Here is a 17,414-nt window from a genome sequence, read left to right as displayed (position 1 = left end):
GGGCGGCGGCGCGGGCAAGAGGCTCTGCCTGGGGCCGCCGAGCCCCGCCGGCCCGGAGGGCCTGGGGGATGTGGACAGCGACGGGAGCGACGCGGGAGACGCTGCCCCGGTGAGTAGCGGCGCCTCCCGCCCGCTCCCGCTGTCCCCGAGCAGCAGCGCGCTGGCGACCGCTCGTGCGGCTGCGGCCGYGGAAGCGGCTGATCCGCAGCCCGCGGGACGCGCCCGCGTTGCGGTCGTGGAAGCAGAGTTGCAGGAGACTACGCTGCTGGGCGCTGCTGGACTGCGTTTTACCCTCCCAGGGTGCCTAAGGGATGAGCAAATGCGTATAAAGCCCTGGAAGCAAAACCACAGATGTTGCGTGCTGATTGCCATCTTCCAGGGTTCTTTATGGATCAGTAATAGGCGCAGTCATAGGAGCTGAATGTTTTTTCAGTGCTCATTTATATAAAATTATCTCTTCAGATTGTCTAATCCACTTTACCAGCTATACGATATAAAATCGATCTAAGACTGCATTCTGTTTACGTAGCATATGTGCCTTACTGGTAAAGTTTTGTCAAATAGCTTCACTTTATTAAATGTCTGTTTTAGTTCTAGGAAAATCTGAGGAACTAGCCCTTTTTGTATAATTTATGCTAGTAATAACTTCTGTGATGCAATCTAGTAGTTAGGTAGACAAAGGTGTTAGTATTGATGTACAGTTACTCCAGTTTGGTTTTGTTGTCGTTGATTATGAATATATTGAACCACAGACACTCATAATTTAGAGACTCACTTCTCAGAAGTCTGAGACATCTCTAGCGTGCTACCTGTTGTTATAGTAATTGGTTTTCCTTTTTGTAGGATGAATCTTCACAATTATCAGCCTATGAAAGGAAAAGACTAAAGAACATTACAGAAAATGCTAAATTCTTTGCCTCTCTAAAGCTGCATGAGGTTTGTATACATTTTGACTGCAGTCAATACTCTCTCTCAGTAATTGCTATATAGGAAGCTACCCATCGTTCTAACAGACAGTTCCTCCCTAACAGAGACAAGTAAGTGAGGAAAGCCATGAAAACTTCCAAAGTCACCAGGACTACTCTGCCTGAATTATTCTCTAAAGCATTGTTTTTTATGTTGCTACTAGATTATTTTTTTTAAGAGGGGAAATCATTAGTTAGATTTATAAGAAGTTAGGGGAAAAAATCCATTTATGCAATATTCTGTAAACCCAACCCATACTAGTATGAGTGCACTCAGAGCCTCTGACCCTGTAGGACCAGATGCGGTGGCTCTTAGGTAACCAAACACACACATAATCTGCTTTCATATGATGGTGCTTGTGTTTGTGTTCTGGGTAATGTTACTGGCTGTACATGCACCATCCTGCTTGCTTGTTTTAACGTGTATTCCTGCCTCTTCAGGTGCACTGGCATTCTCCATCCAGGTGATTGAGCACTTGCATTTTAGTCTCAACATGTGCACATTACCTRGTTGCCTAACTGAAAGACCACAGAGCCTTAAAGGCACCACGTATGACAGGTCTCAGGTTGTCAGGACAGTTTAGCTCATGGTCCTGTGCCTGAGAGGCTCTTGGGAAAGAAGCTTGCAGGACTTGGGCAGCTAGAATCCTTCCCCCGTGTAAGATCCAGTCTGGGTCATAGGTCGGACACATATGTTGTAATTCTGTCTGTTTTGGAGAGAGAGTTTAAAAAGTTAAAGTAATAAAATTTTAAATGTTATCTGAATTAGTGGATCCAATTCTGCACTACTTCTCTCTCCTAGTTTTTTAAAACTCGTAATATATTCCTTTTCTGGCAGCAGTGAGTGAACTCCTTCCTCAAATGGCTGCATGTTTACTTGCTTATTACTAGACTGCAAGACGTGGTTGGGCCTGTCTGGGAGACAATAAGACTTTTTACCACCAAGACTCATACTTGAGTAAAAGTAATACCTCTTCTAGTTATTGTAAGAGAGGACAGTAAAGACGAGGAATATCTGACTGCAGTCACAGCAGTGACTGCATAGTGATGAAGAATAGCAAAGGGAGCTGTAGAAAGCTCAATTACTCAATTCAGTTCAGCTCAATTCAATTAGAAGCATTATAGTTGTGATGATATCATGTACTGTATGGGCTGCCAAAACTGAGAAGCAGGTAAATCATTTTGTGCCAGGTTTCCTGTTGCTTTGGGTAGAGTAGTGTTGGTGCAATGGTCTTACTGGTGGATATGTCTAAACTGCACTTTGGTGAAGTTTCCTGACTGCAGCATAGACATTCCTGTGTAGCATTTTAGACCTCTTCCTGTCTGTGTACACACACAAATACTGACATTAGATTTCAAGCTTTTTCTTCATAGCTGCCTGTGAAGAAGCAGCGTTTTGGACAAAAGCTGAATGTGTGTTTTTATCTGTTTTAGTGTATGACTGTCTGTAGTGTTTTTGATTTGATTCTTTTGACATTGCAACATACCTGTGTCTTTCTTGGAGTCTAAATGAGCTGAGTAGTGCATGTCTTTAAAAAGTAATAGAGAAAAGATTGTGGGTGGAGGCCTCTGTAGTTACAGATTCTACTTTAAATGTCGCTATCTGGTACATAACATTTAGAGTATTTTCTTTGCTTCATAAAAAAAACATCTACAGAACATCCGGACGAGCTATGCTATTTTCCTATACGCTGCGCACAGAAATTAGGGAATTCTTGCTGGTACATGGAAGACTAGTGCAAAGCAGAAATAGCACAGCTTGATATTTAAATATCCTTTTTTATTATTTATATTGTAAATAATTACAATATAGCTTATTACAGAATTTAGATAATTTTATTTTGTGCAGGCTGTTCTTTTATGCTTGTTACATACTTAGTTTTTTTTCTGCTTTTCAAGTCAGCTGCAAGACTTCACAAAATTGCATCTAAAGTACAATCTCACACCACCAAAAGGTAAAAATAACTCTATATGAGATTTGTATCGTTGTTCCTTTGTTGTGTCTTTGCTGGCGAGAAGTCCCTCTCTAAAGTGATATCTGAGTAACTGATAATTTTAAGGTCTGTAAATTCATGAAAAGCTAGATCTCTAGGTAGAGTTTCTTCCCTGCTGTCCTTCAGGAAAAAAAATGGCTGTATAAATATTTTATCAAATTACAGAAGTTATTCTTTATGTATATTAAGGTATTCCAAGTACATTTTTTTTCTTACACTGTTTTGCATAATGGTTAAAGGAAAAGAAATGTTAAATAATGAAAATGAATAATAAGGGGAATGGGAAAGAAGGAGAAGGAAGAAAGAGATAAAGGAGAGAAAAGATAACTAGTATGAATAGAAGAACAGACTTTGCAATGCCAAGCAAAGCAGGAAGAAGCTTAAGTACAGAATAGAGTTGTATACATGATGAAAGAAGGTAGAAAAAGAAGACTAGACTAATAAATAGAAATATGATGGAGAGGGCTGGGAAGAAAAGCCGCAGTGGCAGGATGCATTAGAAGTGGGGAAAAATGTGTATTTATTGCTAAGTAAAAAAAAAAGCTTTATTTTTTGCTCTTTGTTGCTGTCATTGAAAGAGAAATTAATCACGACATTCATAGGGTGAATCAAAACCATTTATGTTATAGATATGGGGCAAGGTATTAGAACTATGTATCTGAACCTATTTTGTGGTCTTCTGCTTAACTGTAGAGAGCTTATTTTAATTGTGTATGTAATTCTGAAATGTTTCAATTCTTCTAGGGCTAAGCCTAAAAAGGCAGAAGATGAACCAGTACGTCGAAGATCTATGCGTTTACAAAGAATAGACCCATCAGGAGTTCCAATGCCAGAAACACCTGCCAAGCCCGAAGCAGAGGAATATGTAAGATGGGGAAGGGTTAAAGGAGACATGCATATACAGAAAGCTTCATAGAAACAGGATAGCCATGTTAAGTGCTTTGAAGTGCTGGTGAACTTGACTGATGCTACTTGTCATTACTAGGCTTTTTCTAAAACCTGTAGCCATTTGGGAAATTGTTACACAATATTAGTAATAAAGGGTAAATTCTTTCATCCTCAAGCATCTTAAATAGGAGGCTTCTCATGTCCTCTCTGAAAGTTGGTCAATATTCTACGACTCAGACTGATGAAACAGTATGGTTTTGGATGATCTGTAGGATCTTGAGGTAAAACATTATGCATTTTTCAACAGCCCATGTGTTCTGAGCAGYTGTAAATTCCAAATTTTATTACTCTTTTAATGTTACTTCACTGTAACTTTTGATACAGTTTATTTTTCTTTGAAATATTTACTGCCTTATTTGAAGTAGTTACATAGCAACAAGTAAAAATTCTATTGCACTGAGAGATGGAAATTTAAATCTTCCACATTGCTGCAGAATAAAGGTATCTCTCTTTAATACAGTTCTTGAAGATAAAGCTTGTGGAGTATCAGGAAGGAGAGGAAAAATTATGGAGCAGCTGTTTGTCTTTGCTGTTGTGTGCAACAAAATTCTATTAATCTTTTTTATAAGATATTTTGATACAGACCTTTGTTTTTATRTCATGTATTCTCAGAATATCTTGTGTGTAGAAAGTTAACAATTCACCCTATTCGTAGTCTTAGCTGTTTTAAGTTATGAAAATTACTAATACCATTCCAGCCTCGAGTTCCAGCTGGACCTCTGTCGATGGTTCCAGAAAATCAGATGGAGAACAGTAAGTTGACAGAGGAATTCTTGACTATGTGGACAAGGATAAGTGAGGTATTACTAGTTTTAATTAATTATTTTTTAATAACATAATTTGAGTTCTAAGTAATCTAATCCTGATAGMTATCTATTTTCCTTTCTATCTGTAGGCAAAATTTAATGATACTGAAAAGTGTACATGTGACGTGGAAAGGTAATCTGAAAACAACAGCTAAAATCTAGGTACTGTCTAGTTCATTCTTTCTTGTCTTGAATAACTAATATCTTAATGATGTCTAGATACCAGGCCAGCCTGAACAGTATGACCCTCAGTGAAGAAAACGTTAAAAAGGTTGTGAAAAATCGAATATATTCTATGGCTATCCATCCTTCTGAAAGCACCATCTTTGTGGCAGCTGGAGACAAGTTTGGGCAGATTGGTCTCTGGAATGTTGTAAGTTGCTTGTGTGCTCTTTACCTGGCATAGCTGTTTATTGCAGGATGGGGCAACACACAGATGGGGCACAACCTGCAACGGCATTTTGTCGGGCTTCCAATAGTGTTATGTGCTTTTCCTACTCTTACAAGTAACACCAGGGGGTCTATTAATTTGAGGCTCACTACAGTTGCTTGAGAGGTTTGTCTGGTCCTTGGCAAGCCCTAGTTTAATGGAAGGAGAAGGTTGCACTTAATTTTATGGAGGAGAAGGGAAGAAAACAAGTCACTGGCAGAAAGWATATTATCAGCAAGCACTAAAATTACAATTCACTGTTGAAAGATTCAGGGCCTAGTTATAGTACTTGGGTAACGATACCGTAATTAATTTTTGGAGAATGAGGGGAGATGCATGTGCATGTATTTGAATTTTTTTGCGTTTGTATGATTTTTTGATAGTTTCAGAAAGTCACTGTTGTTTCAGAAGGCAGAAAAAAAATTATTATGCCAATGTATGTTTGCATATATTTACACATATTGYTTCTGAAAAATAGCTTAGCATTTGAGGCTTTGAAAACTTTGGGGAGCTTTGSAGATGATCTTACCATGGTTTTTGAATTGTCTTAGTCCTGAAAATAGAAYTTTTGTCCCTGTCTTACATCTTTGCAACCTCCTCCCAGTCTTCTACTATAATCCCCTGTCATCCAAACCTGTTTCTTGTATTCCACATAAATGCAAACTTTCCTTTCATTTTTTGCAATGCTGTTAACCTCTCCTTTGGAATCTCTCTCGAGTCATTTCTGCTTTGACAGCTTCAGGAAATTGGTCAGCTAACTTTAGCTATGAGACTTTTATTCAGTTCTAAAAAAGTTTAAAGTGTTCCTTACAATTTAGAAAGCTCAAATTGTGCAGATGCTGTTACTACCTGCAAAGGACTGTGATGTGACTGGTAGATTAAGATCTCTGAATGCTACAAGCTCTCTTTGTGGCTTTCAGAAGGCATTTCAGGTGGTAGGCTAGCTACATTAAAGCTGCCTTTTTCCCCGTTGCTTTCTCTTTTTTATTTTCCTGAAGTGAGTTGGACTTTACATATTTAGGAGCAGAGTAACTGTTGTGGAATGAATTAGTACTTGTTCCAAAATGGACTCTTCCATTTCTTTTAAAATGTCACAGCTGCAATGTTATCAATAGTACAAGGGAAGATACAGGTTATTTATAATTTACATTCAATTTTGGATAATGTAATTYAGCTTGAGTTCTAAGTAACCTAATTCTAGTATATAGATACTCTGTATGAATGACATGTACATCTGTTTGGTCTTCAGCAAGGAATTCAGATGTAACTGAGAAAACAATTCTGTCAGTTTTAAAAAAAAAAGCAAAATATTGATACCAGATGCTCATAGCCAGATACAGTATTGATGGCTGTAATGACACAGAATTGCACTTAGATTACAGCAAGAAGTTGCAGTTTTTGCTGTTTAAGAAATAGAATTCTGAAATTGATTGAAAAATCTTATTAGTCTTTTGAGCTGAAGTATTTGCATAGTGGTGAAAATGGTACCAGAAGGGAAACCCAAGCCTGGGAGTGGTAGTGTGTTGAATGGTCTGTGTGAGGACAGTTATCTCTTTCATGCAAAGGTGGAGTTCCCTTTGTAAGATGTGAGCCTGGGCAAGCTGTGTTGATTTGCACTGCTGGTCCTACAGAAGCAGTCTTGCTGCCTGTGTTAGCTATTCTGATTCCCAGCACCTTCACATACGCTACTGGTTCCTCTCTACAGTTATTCAGAGTAGACTGAGAATGCTTGCAAAATAGAGACTTTAATTTGAAAATTGTAGTAATTAAGAGAAATAATCATAATGGTTAGCATCTGTGTCCATCAAATCTCAATTGTTTTTCAGAACTGTAAGACTGAAGAAGGAGCACATGTCTTTATTCCACATAATTATCCGGTCAGCTGCATGTATTTTTCTCCATTTAATCCTGCTCACTTGCTGTCTCTGAGCTACGATAGTCTACGATGTGGTGATGTTACTAGAGCTGTCTTTGATGAGGTACGTGTTCCCTTGGTTATACTGCAGATTCCTTAGAAATCTCTCAGTACGTACTCCTATGAGGTCCTTTTCTCACCTTACCTAAATTATTATTTGTCAGTTTTTTTGTTAACAAGAAAGCTGAAAATTCCATTTCTACAAGGATACATGAAGTAAACTTTAATTAAACATTATAAACGTGGAGAGAGTTACTAGTCAATAAACAATAGTCACAGCTTGGGCGCTCCCAATTTCCTTCCTGCAGAGGCAGTTGCAATTTCATACTGAAATTAATTTCGTATCTCCTTACTTAAGCAATATATGCCTCTTTCCTTTTTGAAAAGAATGCTTTTTAAAGATAGCAAATGCAAACAATTTGAAGAACAAAATCTTACCAAAAGCTATCATAAAACTCATGAGTTGACTTTGCTCTTCTCAGGCTCGAAGTGAGCCARTGCTGTGAGTGATTGTTGCGAGTTGGACAGAATAATTAAGGAGCTTCTCGATGCTTGCTTGCTTGCTCTGTTTATTTTTTGATAGATACGTCTGCATTGATCAGATCTCCAACATTAGAAAATATAATAGGCTACAATTTGTAGCTTTTTTTACGAACTGTTTGCAAACAGTGTAGTCTTTTAGGGGTCTGCAGGCTGGCCAGCTGCTTAGAAAATACCTGCTATTGGTTATTCAGGAAGTTCTAGGGGTTTCTTACAGACTTTAAAGGCTTGCATGAGTGTGTTGTGTGTTGAGGGGTCTTGGGAGAGAACTGCAGTTTCTCTGCTCTGCTTACCTTATGCCAAATTACATGGCCATGTGATATCTGTAGGAGTATTGCTGCCATTGGAAAGAACAAAGCTGTTAATGGGGAGAGTCTCTGCTCACCTAGAAAGAGCTGAAACATGGAAATTCTCCTGCAGCATTGTTATAGTTCTGGCTAATCACTGATTTGAGGAGAAATTGCRATGGAATAAGGTGACTTGACGTGTTGAATCTGACCTCCTTGCCCCAAATTTTAGGAAGTCGAATTCATACTTGTGCACTCAGTGTAAGGTTTCTGTAGCACTGGAGAAAGGAGTATGGTTATTATTCCTCGTTCAGTGTGGACTCAAGGATAAGAGCCACTGGATTATTGAAATGTGGAGATGTTAGAATCTTSTAAAAGTTTTGGAGTTCAGAGTATGTTGTTTTTCATTTGCTTTGTTTTGRATGGTTAATTATCTCCTCTGTGAAAAGCATACAAGTTTTATAGAAAGGTTACCTAAATGAAGAGCTAAGACTGGAGCTATGAAATTAGGTAGTCTTCATTAGTATTTTTAGTATATTAAAAAGTGAAAGCATGAAATTTACATCCTGTAAAGTATTCTGGTGGTTATGAAAAACAGTGTATTTAGTAGCATAATGTCAGTTTCATTTTGACCTTTTCTTTGCTCAGATATGCAGAAGTGAAGAAAGCTTTTCTTCCTTTGATTTTTTGGAAGATAATGCCTCCACTGTAATAGTAGGACACTGGGATGGTGATGTCACTGTTGTGGACAGACGAACTCCAGGAACATCTTCAGAGCTTTCTGCAAACATTGGCTTCAAAAGAACGAGGACAGTCCATGTTCACCCAGTGAATAAGCAGTATTTCCTTGCTGCTGGCTCAGTGTATGTACTTCAGAACAAACTGCAGTTATTCTATGCTTTAAGTGTTTGCATTTGCATTGGTTTTTGCAAGAAGGCTAAAAAAGGCATGTTTGGAGAGCAGGATCGGCTGCTGATGAGGAAGACAATTTATCAGCCTTAGCAGATAGTCAAGACTTTCTGATCTTTTTAGAAAACAATTTTTTTTTAGTCAGAAATAAAATGTTGTTCTTTGACTTCTCTTCACCTTTTGGTAATGGGTTTGAAATAATCTTAGGAGTTGTTGAGTTTTTGACAGAAGGTCACAGCTTGCGGGGGTGGGGGAGGGTTGCTGTGTTGTTGATTTGTGGTATTTTTACTGCTCCCATCCTTTGGAGCCAGTGGCCTTTGTAKTTGAGTTTGTTAATATGCATTGCTGAAATCAGATTCTAAATACAACTTGTAAAACCTATACTGATCTCTTGAGGGTTTTTTGATAACTAGAAAATAAAAATACAAGATGTTGTCTTTGACTGTCACCTTGCAAAGTGTTCTTTGTGGTGTGTGTTACAGGGATGTTTGTATTTTTGATGTTCGATACCTGAAATCTAATGGGAACAAGCCGGTGAGCTCTCTTGATGGACACACAAAAAGTGTTGCTTCTGCATATTTCTCACCTGTAACTGGAAACAGAGTAGTGACAGTGTGTGCTGATGATAAGCTGAGGTAAGAAGGTGTGGGAAGGAATAATCTTTATGGAAAATACAACTAGTGTGAATTTTTCTTCCCTCTTGCCTGCAGTACACATCATTGAGAACATTTTATCCTTATCATTTTTTATTAGACTTTCTTGTATAGACATTTTTAATGTTGTATGATTTTTCTTTGATTTTTTTTTCTTAATTCCTTTTTTCCTTTAGAATACTTAACAGGGAACAGTAATATATTAAGGTGCTCTTAAATTAAATGAATGGCTAATGAATATGAACACAGTTAAAATGMTTATAAAAATGCTTATAAAGTGATTTTTTTTGACTGTTGTAACTTACAAAAGACCTACTGTTTTTCATGCTTTTTAAGTTTCCTGCTGTTTGATGATTAAAACTGCATTGGTGCTGTGAGCTGTATTTTTAGAGACCTATTTTTTTCTACATTGTCATTTTGTGACCATAGTTTAGGTTCTCTAACCATGTAAATAGTGGTTGCCTCTGTATATTGGCTGTATAGATGTTTAAAAGTCCTAAACTGCACCAAAGAATAGTAGATACAAAATGAGAGGCCTAGTTAATGCCAAGCTGAAAATCAGGCCCTATACAGATTGCATGTATTTTTAAAAGACAGGGTAATTACATGCATTCTGGAAAGAATGGGCATATGGTATGATCGTCATAGTGTTATGTTTTGTCTGGAAATTTTATTTCTTTTTTCCCTTTTCACATACACAGTAAAAAAGTTCTTCTACATGAGTGTAACATTTCTTTTTTTCTGTGGTGTATTTACAGTAGCCATTTGAAGATTTGTTCTCAAAATTATGATCCATAGTACCTCTGGTTAAGAAAAGTGTAAATCCTTGATGCTAAAATAGAAAGAGTATAATAATACAAAATGGATATGAGTTAACCAGAATGTTTGTGCTCAGCAGRATGGAGAATAATGGACAGAGAATCATTTATTCACTTGGAGGGTGGGGAGRGAAAGGAGAAAAGAAAAAGCAGCTTTTAACTTAGCAGCTTTTGACTTGCTGAATTCCTTGACTTAAGGTGTAGGATACCTAAAAGTTTATAGGGGCTGAAGGAGACCTCAGAATGAGAGATCTGTTGATGGTTTCTCTGTAAACAGAGCTCACACCTGGCTCAGGAGGTCCTGACACTGGAAACTCTTAATGGTGGGACTTTACTATTGTGTATGTTTGCCCTTCTCTTGCATTCTTCCCTAGGCATTCTTTTTGTGYAGTGACAAAATAGACAAGATATTGGGCTAGAGGAACCTTTGGTATGTCTTAGTAAGCCATTCTTGTTTTTGTCTTAAAATAGCTTTTGGATAGGATRACATTCAATTCTAGTTAAATACTCTTTTTTGAATGGATTTGCTTTTAATAATTGCATCTAGAATGTGAATGCTTATATCCGAGTTAGATGTCTGTGTGCTTTTTATTGTATTTCAGAATTGTGTGTTGTCTTGTATRAGCTGACTTTTGCATACTGTTTTTTGAGGAAAAGTCTGCCTTCTTTTAACAAACACRTGCATTTTATTAATATGCTACTTTATTTTAAAGGACCTATGACACCCGCTGTTTATCATCTACTGTTGCAGTTCTCAGTACTGTCAGGTAAGCTAAATGTGCTGGGGACCAAAGATTTAGCYCTCTATGAGAGTTCTTTGCAAGTGTAGTTGTGGCACATGTGATAGATAAAAAGCATGGTGTTGTGTTTCCAGACAACGTCGTAGTTGACTGTTCATATGAGAGCAGCCACAATACTCTCTTACACTGAAATCTTGCTCTTGTCCTCATAGTTGCCTAAAATCACTTTTGTTYGTAAAGCACAACTTGTACGTAGCCTGATTTGAGTCTATAAAGTGTATAGGGAAGCTTTAATATCTTCCATTTAATGGGAACAGATCATTTTGTGATTTTTGAAATGTGTTTTGTTTCAGACTGCTTTTTCATTTTTTTTTAATATCACAAGATTACTTTTTTAGTGGTAAAAAATATGTTTTTGAGTAGTCTTAACGTTTGTAAAACTATTTTGTGCACTAGAAGGGTGAATCATGTTAGGTTTGGATCTCTAACAAACTAGAACTAGATCAGTAATAGGTTTGAAAATTCTTGATCTGTTGTATATCAAGCCACTTGATGCATTTTTTTGGTCCTATTTTTACTAGTATATGCGACCATCACGTGTAAATACTTCAACAAATAATCATTTTTTTGAAGTATGCTTTGCTATATCGTCTTGCTTTATTATGTCTTTGTTGCATCRCTTTGAATGGATCTGAGTAGCACCATCTGTCAAGTGCTGATGGTTTAGAAGATGAGAAAGATGGGTTTAAGCAAATGTGGCATAAATGACAATTTAAAAAATACTGAATTCAACAAGAAAAATATTTATCCCTTTCTTTTTCTCTCTTTATTTTTCTGAAGACATAACAATAACACAGGACGCTGGTTAACTAGATTCAGAGCAATATGGGACCCTAAACAGGAAGACTGCTTTGTGGTGGGCAGTATGGCACGTCCAAGACAAATAGAAATCTTCCAGGATACTGGAAAATTGTTGCACTCTTTTTATAATGTTGATTAYCTTGGTTCTGTTTGTTCCATTAATGTTGTTCATCCCACTAAGAATATCTTAGTGGGTGGCAACTCCAGTGGTCGCCTTCATGTGTTCAAAGAATGAAAAAAGTTGCTCAGATCTTCTTCTTTTTTTATTTTTTTTTTACTTTTGCATAAAATGTGTTTAATCTGTGTTAAACCTTTTCTAAGCTAACTATTTTCTCAGGACAAAAGTGTATTTTAAAAGCTTTAAAATAAAACTTCTAAACTATATCTAGTCTTTTCTTCTTTAATTAAAAAAGATATTAATGCTACAGCCAGTGATAATTGTTTGTATCAAAATAATGTTTTTTCCCAAATACATAAGCCATATTTCAAAAAAGAAGAAAAGGAAAAAAATATCTATAGGATGCTTGTTGAATATATGAGATACTTCTTTTTAATGACCTTAATTATATAAGCTGGAGCACTCATTCTTTACCAGTTCGTGTGTGTCATGTTTATAATCTTCCTTAAGGTCAGTAAGTATTCAGTATCAATGTCTTCAATAAAACTTGTCAGTTAAGGTGTCGCATATCTCATTAAGTCCTTCCTGGACTTAATGGGCAGAGCTGCTTTGTGGGTTGATGCTATTAGACATGTTGGCTAAAGAAGCTATATGGTTATGAGTTGAACACAGCAATTGTCAGGGTGTATGCAAGATCATAGCACAACCACTTTAATGATATTCAAACCACTTTAATGATATTCAGAGACAACGTTAAAGAGGAGAAGTAGCCTTGGGCCAGTCGTCATACAGTACATGCTTCTAAGCTACCATTTCTCCACCTGTAAGCTCATGTGAGGAGGAGGACCCTGTTATACCAGATGATGAGGTTCAGTAGACCTTTTAGTCAAAATTTTGTCATTGACGTGTGTCAGTGTCGCTGACAACAAATGCATTTTTAAACATAAAATACTTAGAGGTAGCTACCACTTTTATAAGCCAATGTTTAATGTGCTTCTAGTGCTGACAAGTGGGTCCTGCAAGAACCGGACACTGTAAGGTCACTTTGAGGCCAAGGTTTTGCAGTAAGTGCAACAGCTAATGTAGTTTTCCTTTGCTTTAAAAGCAGCAATTCCGCTGTAGAAAATCTAAATGTATCCGTCTCATTTTGGTAAAATCAGCTTACTGCTTGCAATTGCACACTGACACTTACAGCAGGAAGCTCATGTTCCTTCTTTATAATGGGCGTAACCTTATTTCCTGAAGTCAGAATTGTGAGAGGCTCTCAGTCCTCTGCCACTGCTGTTAGTTTCAGCAGAAATTACTTTTTTTTTTTTTTTTTTTTTTTAACTGTGATATACAGGCCCTGGTTAATAGCATCCTCAGCGGAAGAGACTGGGCAGATCAGAGCGGGATGGGTGTTTGTTTCTAATTTGCAAGATGCATCTTCATGCTCTCCAGTGTCAGCTTCCGTCACAGCAGCAGTGCATGTTTCTAAAGAAGCCTGCAACACCCTTTGATTCAGTTAAACATATTGTAAAGTACAGCAGATTTTAGACTATAAGTAACTGAAGGTAGACTCTTTCAGAGGCAGGTAGAGACCCAAGTTGCTGCAATGAAATTTGCTCCCAGATCGTGCTTGTGGATGTTTGAGACTTCAGTGAGTGGGATGCTAAAAGGCCAAAATCCTCATAGATGTTTTGAACTGAGGTACAGTTTTTCTCAAGTAAAAAACTTATTGACACCACAAGTACGCAACAAATTTTGTGATTTATCTCAGACAAAAATACCAACTCTTGTTTTCATGATATTTAAATATTTATTTAAATTTAAAAATACTTTTCATGGCACCAATGATTTTATGCTAACTAAGATATTGAATATGTAGAAAAAGGTACATTTTGAAGGAAAATGTAACTTACAGTATTTGGCACATGAAAGGTTAATTTCTAGATTTTTTATGAAAACTAAGAAATTCACATTTTCAGGTATTTTACCGTCTACTGCTTAAAGATGCAGTATGCTATTAAGAGATTTCTTCTCATATAAGAATCTGTGGAAACAACATTTTAATATAAAGACAGGTAAAACAGGTAGTGAAACACAAGACGTAACATGGAACATACAGGAAAAACACAACAAAAAAGTTATCAGTTCTCATGGTTTTACGGTAAAATGCTGGGTGAAAACTGCAGAGGTAAACTAGGTTTGGCATTTATAGCTATTCTAAAAGTAAGCTGATGTAGAAGATTTTTTTTTTCCAAGGTCAATACTTCCTATATTGTATTTTGTTTTAAAGGAAGATGTCTAATGTACAAAGTATTCAGAGCTGAATGTGCTGTTCTGACGTTACACCAGTAGCATTAGCGATTAAAACAATGGAATACTGCATCTTTAACCTGGGATGAAAAATGTCAAGTTTGAGACTATCACTCACTGCATAGAAACACCATTTACTACAGACTGAGGTAGGAACACTACACTAAAAGTTAATTTAGCTATGTTGCATAAAACAGTATATCATGTAAAAATCTATCCTTCATCTCCTGGCAGCATTCATAACATAATCTATCTTTTAGAGAGTTATTAATCGTATGCAAAATCCTTTTCCGCTTTTGTGATAATCAGATGGCTATGGCTAGGTCTTCAGCGGTGAGACACAACTGCTTTATTTTCCTTGTTTTTTTTTTCCCCCGACAGTCAGTAGTTAAAGTGGACTTTATTTATTGCAGTGACAAGCTATCAAAGCCCAGCTGACTTTCCATAATTCTCTCTCTCTCAAGTTTCTTGGTCGTGCTCTCTTGCCAGGTGTCAGATCTCTAGGTTGGGACAGAACTCACAACTGACCTCGGCGAGGACGGGCGCACACCCTGCACGCTCGCGCCCTTCGCTGCAGGCTCGAACGTGTGCGCGGTGAGAGATGGTGGTGTGCTCAAAGACAAGAACATGAAAATCAGGCTTTTAAAACTGCAGTTATGGCCCCAGCTTACATAAAATCTCTCCCTGAGATGAAATAAAACTTGCTCATCTGTTTTTCGTTTTCTTTGTTAAATATGTCCAACTTCTCAATAAAAACGTAATAGAACTAGCTTTTATTGCTCCCTTTGTAAGTAGATTGTTATGCTTCCCAGCTAACTAAAGATTCCAGTGTTCATGTTGCAAGTCAAATGAATTAGTTTATGCATTTTTGCTTGAGGATGGATAGATTAGTGGTTGCCCATTGGCTTCTTTCTTTTTCAGTGTTACCTCTACTTCTGTAGTTCTGTCCTTTTTACCTTCAGCAAAGTGATAAAACTATAGCTCCAGTCTTTATTCCAAAATTAGTTGTGGGTTAATCATCTGATGTTAGGAATCCAGTCTACAAAAATGTTTATTCCCAAACCATTTGCTCAACTTGAATCACTTTGTACAGCGCGCTGTGTTCACCCAATCCATAAAGTAAAAAAAGATTTGATTAGATTCAATAACAAAATAGCATTTTGTTGTTAAAATATACGTTGAAACAGTCTCTTTTTTTTTTGTACAAAACAAGTACAACTTTCTGAGGCTAAATGTCTGTCTAATAAATCCAATGTGGTTACTGGTGGCTGCGCACTCGGACTTCGTCGACCGTAGTCGAGTGCGTTCGTCTACCGACTGCGGGACTGGCGCCCTGCTCGCGCGGGGCTGACACCTCTGTGATGAAGCGCCGCACCGGGGAGCGCTAGACGGTCAAGGTTTAGAAAAAGTCGCAAAAGGCTGAGTTTGTAGAGTAGGCTAAATCGTCACGGTCACTTTCCTACGCTACGTGAAGGAATAGACTTACACCACCACGGCTCTACTTCGCGCCTGTCGTGTGTGCCAACACCAGCTCGCACGGGACTAAATGAATCCGGATCTGCTCCAGTTAAAATTAAACCAYGAATTGCCACTTACGAAACTCTGGTTAGCAAGGCGTAATCGCTGTAAAGCAGTGCCTTTACGGTGCTGGCGCTGTGCACAGTGGCAGAGTTGATAAAGTAACAATACACGAGTGTTTAAGTTACAACTCAGTAGCACCATTACTGAAGCTCCTGCATAATACAATATCTCGAGAATCTCAGCTGCTGGCTGATGCTAATACAATAATCAGTAGTAATAGTAAAATAAATTCCTCTCTTTATTTGATGCTTCCAAAGTATTACACGCATCTATGAAAAAAATCAAAATTAAAAACTTAAATTTTCCTGCGGGCTCCAAGGTAGGAGACGGAACGGCTGAGTATGCTAGGAAAGAGGGTCTGTAAGGAAATGTGTTTGATCTGGCATGAGTCTRTCCCTTTCTTCGTCTTGGAAAGACACGTCCTAGGTCGCACTGTACTCTGAGTCATGAAAGAAGGATTATTGTATGTGCCGATGGTGCCACAAGGGGTCCCATTTGCTGGGAACGGGCAGCAGGTATCTTCTGAGTCCACCTGGCTAGTTATTTGGAGACTCCTGCCTTCAGGTGTCAATGAGCAGGTTTACCACGGAGCGGATTTTGCAGGCAAACCATCGCCTGAGGGGACAAAAGTATTGATAATGGAACTGTTCAAACTCGGGGGTCTGGCGAATATCACGGAAAAAGGCAGTGTCAAGGTCAGACTCGGTAAGGATGATCAGGAGAAGGAGCAAAACAAAGAGGAGTCCAACTGTCACAAGGAGCAAACGGAGGACACTTAAAACAAACTTATTCACCTGTTCCGCTTGTGTCCCGCCAGCGCCAGCAGCGCCCTGGCACAAGGCCCTGAACTCGCCGCCCGGCTCCTCCGCCTCGGCCGCGGTGGGCGTGTTGCCTTCGGACTCCTTCTCCTCCTCGATGCTGCACGGGGCGCCGTTGATCTGCCGGGCGAGCAGCAGCAGCTCCAGGCTGTGCTCCGCCACCGGCGTGGGCAGCACGCTGTCCGCCGGGCTGTAGTTCTCGTCCGCGATGACGGCCACGCGCTCGCTGCTCTCGGCGCGGCCGCTCCTCGCCTGCGGCACGAAGGCGTCTCCGTGGGAGGCCGAGCGCACCGGGGTCGAGTGGGCGCTGTCGCGCAGCGACTCCAGGCCTGGCCGGGGGGACGACAGCAAAGGGGGGAGGAACAGCTTTATTGCGGCCGGGCGGAGGAGCGGCCGCCGCGCGCTGCCCGGCCGGGGGCCGCGGGGCGTACGGAGGCGCTGGGCTGCCCGGCCCCCCCCGAGCGAGCGCTGCAGCAGCGCCGGCTCCCGCCGCGCTCAGCCCCGGCGAGCGCCCGAACCCCGCAGCTTTCCTCCGCGAAACGGCCCCGGCAAAACCCGCGCCAAGGCGCTGCCGCCGCCGCAGCCCAGCGGGGATCAACCCCGGGAGCAAGCGGCTCACGGCTGGCAGTTACCAGCAGCTCTGATTTCTACTCATCCGCTACAGAAGACGTTACACACACGGACACGAGCTGAAGAAACATTCCTGAGCTGCATTCCCCAGTGCCCGGGGCAG

At 39.3% G+C, this 17,414-nt stretch overlaps 2 protein-coding genes across 2 annotated transcripts in view; one reads left to right on the top strand and one right to left on the bottom strand.

Annotated features, from left to right (window-relative positions):
* Position 1: 1 nt before the first annotated feature.
* Positions 2-12,250, top strand: WDR76 (WD repeat domain 76; the record flags this gene model as incomplete). The annotated part of the gene is made up of 12 exons (XM_085301582.1): positions 2-109; positions 844-936; positions 2,865-2,920; positions 3,704-3,824; positions 4,606-4,707; positions 4,803-4,846; positions 4,933-5,086; positions 6,970-7,122; positions 8,534-8,748; positions 9,277-9,429; positions 10,979-11,032; positions 11,846-12,250. Coding segments are annotated over 12 exons (1,509 nt in total), but the record flags the coding sequence as incomplete, so codon positions are not given.
* A 3,830-nt stretch (positions 12,251-16,080) lies between these two features.
* FRMD5 (FERM domain containing 5) overlaps positions 16,081-17,414 on the bottom strand; it is a 34,331-nt gene continuing 32,997 nt past the window's right edge. The window contains exon 14 of the mRNA XM_085301581.1: positions 16,081-17,010. Within this exon, the coding sequence (XP_085157707.1) occupies positions 16,424-17,010 (587 nt within the window). The 3' untranslated portion in view covers positions 16,081-16,423. The remainder of the gene's footprint in view (positions 17,011-17,414) is intronic.

The sequence above is a fragment of the Rhea americana genome, unplaced genomic scaffold, assembly GCF_003343005.1.
Source record: "Rhea americana isolate MKP2758 unplaced genomic scaffold, rheAme1 scaffold_178, whole genome shotgun sequence".
Lineage (NCBI taxonomy): Eukaryota > Metazoa > Chordata > Aves > Rheiformes > Rheidae > Rhea > Rhea americana.
Note: the sequence above shows the minus strand (reverse complement) of the source record. Positions and strands in the feature narration are given on the sequence as shown.